Below are 8195 nucleotides of genomic sequence, written 5' to 3' on the forward strand. Positions count from 1 at the left end.
TTGTGCATGAGGGCATGCCCGTGTGTGTACATGTGTATGTGCATGGGTGCATTTGCACGTGTGTGCATGTGTTTACATGTGTGTGCACATTTGTGCATGTGTGTACACGTGTGTATGTGTGCATTTTCACATGTGTGCATGTGCACGTGTGCGTGCATGTGTGCACGACCATGTGAGTGCATGTTTGAGCACGTATATACATGTGTGCATTTGCATGTGTGTGCATGTGTGCCTGCCACATGTGCATGTGTGTGCTTGTATGTCTGATTGGCTGTACATATTGTGCACAAGTGATTTCATGTGTGTATGAGCATGTGAGTGCATGTGAGTGCATGTATGCACGTGTTTGCATGTGTGTGCACTTGTGTCCATGTGTGACTGCATGTGTGTATGAGCGGGTGTGTGCATGTTTGCGTGCATTTGTGTGTGCATTTGTGCATGAGGGTGTGCCTGTGTGTGTATATGTGTGTATGAGCATGTGTGCATTTGCATGTGTGCACAGTTGTTTGCATGTGTGTGCGCATTTGTGCACGTGTGTACATGTGTATGTGCATGTGTGTGTGCATGTGCACGTATGCGTACGTCTGTGCATGACCATGTGAGTGCATGTTTGTGCATGTGTGTACATGTGTATGAGCATGTGTGCATTTGCACATGTGCATGTGTTTGCATGTGTGTGCACGTTTGCACATGTGTGCACACATATGTGCATGTGTGCATTTGCACATGTGCATGTGTTTGCATGTGTGTGCACGCGTGCATGTGTGATTGCACGTGTGTATGAGCATGTGTGTGTGTGTTTGCATGCATATGCATGTGCATTTCTGCATGAGGACGTGCCCGTGTGTGTACATGTGTGTATGAGCATGTGTTCATTTGCACGTGTGCACAGGTGTTTGCATGTGTGTGCACATTTGCGCACGTGTGCACACATACGTGCATGTGTGCATTTGCACGTGTGTGCATGTGCATGTGTGCATGCATGTGTGCATGATCATGTGAGTGCATGTTTGTGCATGCGTGTACATGTGTGTATGAGCATGTGTGCATTTGCATGCGGCCTTGGCACTGCGCTGAGCCCCCCATCACCCACCCCACCCCCCCCAAATGGTGTGGGGGGCCCCATGGTGTGGGTCAGATGCTGCTTTGGGGTCCCCAGGGGGGTGTTGCTGCTGTGGGGTCCCCCCAGCTCATGGCCTGGGACCCCCCCACCTGTGGAGAACCCCCCACCTGTGGAGACCCCGCCACCTGCGGCACCTTCACACCTTTCTCCTCTCTATTTCCATTAAATTCTCCAAAAATGCCATTTTTTCGCTTAAAACGAGTCATTTTGAGCGAGCTCTGGCTAATTCTGGCGTCCAGCAGGAAAAGTTGAGTTTAAAAAGCCCGTTTCTTGCTTCCCTTCCAGCGCCCCTCGGTGTGTCCCCCCCCTCAGACCCCTGGCCCGGGATGCGAGCTGCCCGCCCCGTCAGATGGCCGCCGCGTCAACCGGGAAACTCCAGCGCCAAGAATCCCAAACCGGACAAAAATTGGGAGTATAAACACGGGGGAAACGTCATCCCATGAGGTGCTGGGGGGGGATTCACCACCCGCTTCGCCCTTGGGCCCCACCCTGGGGAAAAACCACCCCGGCTTCACCCGCGGCTCCGGCACGTCGCAGCCTGGGAGAGGAGTAGGCGACAGACCCCCAAAAATTCGCATTTTTGAGTGTTTTTGAGAGAGACATTTTCATCGTCGAGAAGAGTGTGAGCAGCAGGTGGAGGGAGGTCATCCTGCCCCTCTGCTCTGCCCTGGTAAGACACCAGCTGGAGCACTGGGACCAGTTCTGGGCTCCCCAGTTCCAGAAGGACAGGGAACTGCTGGAGAGGGGACAGCAGAGGGTACAAAGATGATGAGGGGCCTGGAGCATCTCTCTGCTGAGGAGAGGCTGAGGGACTTGGGGCTTTGGAGAAGAGAAGGCTGAGGGGGGATCTGACCAACACCTATAAATACTTCAAGGGTAGGTGTCAGGAGGATGGGGCTGGTCTTTTTCCAGTGGTGCCCAGGGACAGGACAAGAGGAAATGGGCACAAACTAGAGTATAAGAAGCTCCATCTAAACATGAGGAGGAACTTCTTTGCTGTGAGGGTGGCAGAGCCCTGGCAGAGGCTGCCCAGGGAGGTGGTGGAGTCTCCTTCTCTGGAGACATTCAAACCCACCTGGACATGTTCCTGTGGGACCTGCTCTGGGTGGCCCTGCTCTGGGAGGGGCTTGGACTGGATGATCTCCAGAGGTCCCTTCCAACCCCATGGGATTTTATGATTCTATGAGGGCAGCCCCAGGAGCTCAGCAGCTGCTTGGCCTCCTCTGGCTGCTCCTGGGCACCCCGCTCGGTGCTGTGGGGGCAGAAATTGGAGGGGTTCATGCAGCAGCGACTCTTCTCCAACCCCGTCAGGTTTGTTGGCTGTGAGGAGGAGGAGGTTTCCACGGGGAAGAGGGTGGCCTGTTGGTCCCCATCCCTTCCGTGATGCCCGTGGGGATGATGACGGTGCTGAATAGCGCCGGGAAGGAGCTGAAGTTGGACCACGAGGGTCCTGCTGCTGCGAGTCAAGGCTGGGCTCTAACCCTGCCCTGACCTTGTTTATTATTTCCATTATTTATTATTACCCTGCAACAAGGCTGGGACCAGTGGGTTTTCCTGCTCCCAGCCTTTCTCTGCTTGGCGTCGGCTCGTATTTTAAGTGTGGCCGGGTGTGCACGGGCTCTGGGTGGGAGCCAGAAGCTGTGGGGGAGGAGAGGACTGTCCCCACACCGGCCCTGGGACCCACGGGCCCGTCAGAGCCCTCCTTTCCCCGGGGCGCAGGGTGAGTGGTGCTGCAGCACTCACTCGTGCTTGGAAAATGACTGGCTCCGCGTCCAGGCCTTGAGTCACCGGTTCAACCCCGGCGTCGTGGGCTGTTGTTTTCCGTTTGCGAAGCACGAGCACTGACCTGCTGTTTATTTATAACTCGGAGAGCGTCGCTTCTCGGGAGAGACACCAAAGCTGTGGGACGGGGCGGGGGGTCTCTGCCTCTCCCAGCACAAGGCTTGATTCCAACACGAGCCTTTCCCAAAGAATTTGGCCTTTTTGCAGCAGTTTGGTAAACAAACAGCTCTGCTCTCGCCCCGCCGGCTCTCTTCCTCGGTAGGTGTAACCACCCCAGCTCGCTGGTGGTTTTTATTTCTCACTTGTTTTATTTTCTTTGTTTTAACTCGAGCTCTTGCGCTCTGCCCGCGTCGCCTCCGGGGTGGTGAGTGCTGGGAAACCATGTGGGTTTTTTGTTTTTGTTCTTCATGCTGTAGATTCTGCTTGTTCTCTGCCTTTGCAAATCCCATCCCATCTCTTATCCTTTCAAGATCACAAGGACCGGCGTTGGCTTTCCAGGATCTGCCTGGTCGTGCCCCGGTGCCCTCCGGTTCCTCCTCGAGCCCAGTGCCAGGGCTGCCAGCCCCGTTTCCCCATCGTTCACCCAAGGCTCTCGTTAGGTGAAATCCACCTTGGAGCTGGTTCCTTGCACTCGTTAGTCAGGAAAATGCTGTCCCAACAGAAGCGGCGCCGTGCAGATTCGCAGCGCTGGAACAAACTGGTTGGACTGGTCGTGGTGGGAGTGGAGAGTCCCACGGTGAAGGTGGCGGGTGTCCTCCTTGAGAGACACTAGGAGAGGTGGTGCTGGCGAAGGAGCCTGTGTTTTTGGGGGAATAACACTGATTTAGCAAAATCTGGATGAGGTCTTTGCAAAGATGGTGAAGGCGGCGGGTGTCCTCCTTGGCAGACACTGGGAGAGGTGGTGCCGGTGAAGGAGCCTGTGTTTTTTGGGGGAATACCACTGATTTAGCAAAATCTGGATGAGGTCTTTGCAAAGACACCGCTGTCAACCCCTCCCCTGTCACCGGCTGGGGACGCCGGGGTGGCTGTCACCCAGAGCATGGACAGGGGGTGCCTTCCTGGAGCTGAAACCCCCACGCTGCCTCTCCGGGCATGAGAAATGCCACCCTGTGCCCACGGCTGGCTTCTCCCACCCTTGGGTCTCTGCCACCGGTTCTTCCACCAGGAATTTGTCTGGGGTGGGGTTTGTTGCTCGTTTGCAGGGTGAATGCAGGAGGAGGCAGGGAAATGAGCAGGGGCTGCTCGGCCTCAAAGAGCCCGATGCTGGTGGGGCCTCCCATGTGGAGAACAGAGATAGGGACAGCTCTTTGTTGTCCTTGTTGTGTGTTGCTGTCACTTAGGTGTCCCCTCGCTGCCCCCAAAGCCCCCCAGCAGCACCTCGAGCATCTGAGCCAGGGGTTAACGTCCCTGTAATCACTGCGCTCCCCCATTCCTGTGTTGCAACCCAAAGAGAGGAAATCTTATGACAAGTCATGGTGAAAACAGTTTCCTTTTCTCTGAAATTCTCCGTGAACTTTGGAAACACTAAGGACAGATCCAGGATTTGTCCCCAAAGAGCTCTTGGATTGCTCCTCCAAGCAGGACCAACTGGTGTGGAATGTGCATGGGCTGCTCCGGATTTGGGATGCTCCTGCTCCAGGACTGAGATGCTCCAGATCTGGGATGCTACAGGTCTGGGACTCTCCGGATTCAGGCTGCTCCAGGTTTGGGATGCTCCAAGTCTGGGATGCTCCGGATTCAGGCTGCTCCAAGTCTGCGATGCTCCAAGTCTGGCATGCTCCGGATTCAGGCTGCTCCACATTTGGGATGCTCCAAGTCTGAGATGCTCCGGGTCTGGGACACTCTGGGTTCAGGCTGCTCCAGACTTGGGCTGCTCTGGATTTGGGCCACCGCTGCTGTCAGAACCAGCTGTGACCTTCCAGGATTGGTCTGCAAACCACGTTTGTGCCCTGGTCCAAGGGCTCACAGTGCTGGGAGAGGGACAGGTTGAAGCTGTCAGCTCTGCTTGGGGAAAGCTGTGAGGTTTTTGTGTTGGCTTGGAAATAAAACCTGAGGTATCGACGCCGTACCAAGCCCATCGCCTGCTGTGGGCATGCCCAAACCCTTGGCTGTCAACTACTGGGCTCTGCTTGGATGGCAAAGCCCTCACCATCAAGGGAATGAATGTCTTCTCCAACCTCTTCCATCCTTAGAAAGCTTTACGGCAGTAGCTGGTGCTGGAGCAGCTCTCAGACCCTTTTCAGCACCAAAATATGCTGTGTTTGAGCAGAGAGGCTACTGTGCGATGGGTGTCTCGCTGCCAGCAGCCTGCTCTGCTCCCGGGGCCTCCAGGCACAGCTTGGTTTGGGCAGATGGTTCAGAAAAACAGGGCAGGAGGCCAGAAGTCAAAGGTCCCTTGTTTGCAAACACCCTGCAGTTGCAGATGACCCCAGCGAGGCGGCCACTGCCTGGTTTTGCCAGGGTTTCCTGTAGTGGGAGGGCAGCGATTCTTCTCTCTCTCCCACCAAAGCAGAGCAGCCCCACCATCCTCACCCCCAGGAGCTGGGAAGTCTTGGGGTTCATCTGCCTTTGGATGGAGAACCTGATGGAGAACCTGTATCTTTCCGTCCTAGCTTCTCAGGCAGCTCCATGCCTGATGGAGAACCCTCATCCTTCCTTCTCAGCTTCCCAGGCAGCTCCATGCCTGATGGACAACCCTCATCCTTCCTTCCCAAAATCCTGGGGTTCATCTGTCTTTGGATGGAGAACCAGATGGAGAACCTGTATCCTTCCATCCCAGCTTCCCAGGCGGCTCTGTGCCTGATGGAGAACCCCTATTCTTCCTTCTCAGCTTCTCAGGCAGCTCCGTGCCTGATGGAGAACCCTCATCCTTCCTTCTCAGCTTCTCAGGTAGCTCCATGCCTGATGGAGAACCCTCATCCTTCCTTCTCAGCTTCTCAGGCAGCTCTGTGCCTGATGAAGAACCCTCATCCTTCCTTCCCAGCTTCCCAGGCAGCTCCATGCCTGATGGAGAACCCTCATCCTTCCTTCTCAGCTTCCCAGGCAGCTCCATGCCTGATGGACAACCCTCATCCTTCCTTCCCAACTTCTCAGGCAGCTCCATGCCTGACGGAGAACCTGTATTCTTCCTTCTCAGCTTCTCAGGCAGCTCCGCAGCTCCATGCCTGATGGAGACCCCCTATTCTTCCTTCTCAGCTTCTCAGGCAGCTCCGTGCCTGATGGAGAACCCTCATCCTTCCATCCCAGCTTCCCAGGCAGCTCCATGCCTGATGGAGAACCCTCATCCTTCCATCCCAGCTTCCCAGGCAGCTCCATGCCTGATGGAGAACCCTCATCCTTCCATCCCAGCTTCCCAGGCAGCTCCGTGCCTGATGGAGAACCCTCATCCTTCCATCCCAGCTTCCCAGGCAGCTCCATGCCTGATGGAGAACCCTCATCCTTCCATCCCAGCTTCCCAGGCAGCTCCGTGCCATCGGGGCACCCATCTGGGCACCTCCAGGAGAGTCCAGGTTGGGCAGCAGCATCGCTCCTCTGGTGGTACCAGAGGGATGGGCTGTTGTCCCCTCTGCCCAGGGTCTACTGAGGGGTGGACACCCCTCTGTCTGGGCCACTTTAATGCCGTTGACGTGGTTTTTGGGTGCTGTCGTTGAGGTTCCCTCAGTAAATGCCTGTTTTGATGCCGGTGCTGGCGCCGGGGCGTTGCAGGTGGTGTAGGAACAGGAGGGAACAGTCCCTGCGTGCATCCCTGCTGGCCTGACCCACCCGCCGTCTCACCCAGGGTTAGGGCTGGCTGTGGGCAGCTCGCAGGGGTTAATTACTCCCTTTTGCAAGTGTTAATTACCCCCTCTCCGTGTCTCTGTGCTCTGTTTTGCCTGAAACTCTCCTGGTCCCCAGGAACCATGGCGTGTTTTGGTGGGGTGGTGGGTTGGTTGGTCCCAGCTCCAATCCGGCCACGAGGGCTTGCAAAACATCTCGGTGCGTGGTCCGTGGCTCTCGGGTGACAACAGGGTGTCCTTCTCCTGGTTGGGTGAGTCGTTTGTAACCCCAATGGGTGCTCAGACCTGCTTCTCCTCCTCCTCCTCCTTGTCCCCAAGGTGACATGTGAAGGCAGCGCCCGGCGCAGGGAGCGGCAGCAGCTGAGATGCATTCGAGCCACACCGATGACCCCAAGGAAGCCATACAGGTGAGTGAGACACCCCAAACCTCCCCAGTGCAGCTCCAGTCACTCCCCAGTGCAGCTCCAGTCACTCCCCAGTGCAGCTCCAGTTGCCAGGAGGGACATGGTAGGAGTTGTCGGTGCTGCCAGCTGGGATTGGGATGGTTTTTATGGATGAAGGGTGGCTCGGGCTTTCCATCAAGGATCCTTGATGGTTTTCCTGGTGTGTGGGGGGGGTTAGAATAGGGTGGCCACGAGTTAAATCCCACCAAGCTCTGCCTTGGACTTCTCTCCTCATGGCCAGACCCACTGTGGGGAAGGGGCTGACAACTGGGGCGAAGGAGCTTTGCTGCTCCGTGTATTTGGGGGTTTCTTCACCCGGTTTTCATGAGTCTCGACACGTTTGGTGAGCAAAGTTCAACCCGGGTGTTTTAATTCGTCCCACGGCAGAATTAATTCGTGCACTGACAGATAAAATCATTTGCACTCTTTAATCCTGTCAGCCCACAGTTGGCGGGTCGCTCGCGCCAGCAAATCCGTGGGGCAGCTGGAAAACGCCTCCTTCTGCACGGGGTGGCCCCTGGTAGGGGCAGGGATGAGGTGTGTGTTCCCTGGGCTGTTGTCCTTGAGCTACAGCTCCTGGAAATCTTATTTAGGTGCTGAAAAAAATAGCCCAGCTTGGAAATTTAATACGGGTTTTTTGGCAGCAGAGCCAGGGGGGGAGTCAAAATCTGCCCTGTCCCTGTCGCGGTGGCCTCGAACGCTGCGTGACTGATGCCCAAAAGGGAATTGTTTGATGGGCTGATGGCTGAATTGTTTGCCTAATTCCTGCTGAGGAGCACAGCTTTCATTTTAAATAAGCCTGATTGAGACATCCGGGCTCAGCTGCGTGAGGGGAAAAAAAAACAAAACAAAACAAAAAACCACCATCCTCTCCACCAGCATAAAATTGCTCAATTCACTGAACTTGCTGCTTTTCCACTGGTGTGAGAAAGGAGGAGGCAAAGCTGCTGGGAGGTAAAATCCCCGTGTTCCAGCTTCACACCCACCGAGGTGCTCGGAGGCAGCAGCGAAACCCCAGCCCTCCTGCCAAAAAGCATCTTTTTTTCGGGGGGGGGGGGGGGGGCCCACCCC

General features: G+C 55.8%; 1 protein-coding gene across 2 annotated transcripts in view; it reads left to right on the forward strand.

Annotated features, from left to right (window-relative positions):
- The first annotated feature begins 1352 nt into the window (after window positions 1-1352).
- Window positions 1353-8195, forward strand: part of PLEKHM1 (pleckstrin homology and RUN domain containing M1) — a 30479-nt gene continuing 23636 nt past the window's right edge. Inside the window, exons 1-2 of one of the 2 annotated variants that reach the window (XM_014956568.1) lie at window positions 1353-1793; window positions 7000-7088. In XM_014956568.1, coding sequence (XP_014812054.1) covers window positions 7047-7088 — 42 coding nt within the window. In that variant the 5' untranslated portion in view covers window positions 1353-1793; window positions 7000-7046. Of the gene's footprint in view, window positions 1794-2833; window positions 3164-6999; window positions 7089-8195 lie in introns of those variants that run through there. The other variant, XM_014956569.1, reaches the window with a different exon arrangement.

This window comes from Calidris pugnax, unplaced genomic scaffold, assembly GCF_001431845.1.
Source record: "Calidris pugnax isolate Ruff unplaced genomic scaffold, ASM143184v1 scaffold167, whole genome shotgun sequence".
NCBI classification, from domain to species: Eukaryota; Metazoa; Chordata; class Aves; order Charadriiformes; family Scolopacidae; genus Calidris; species Calidris pugnax.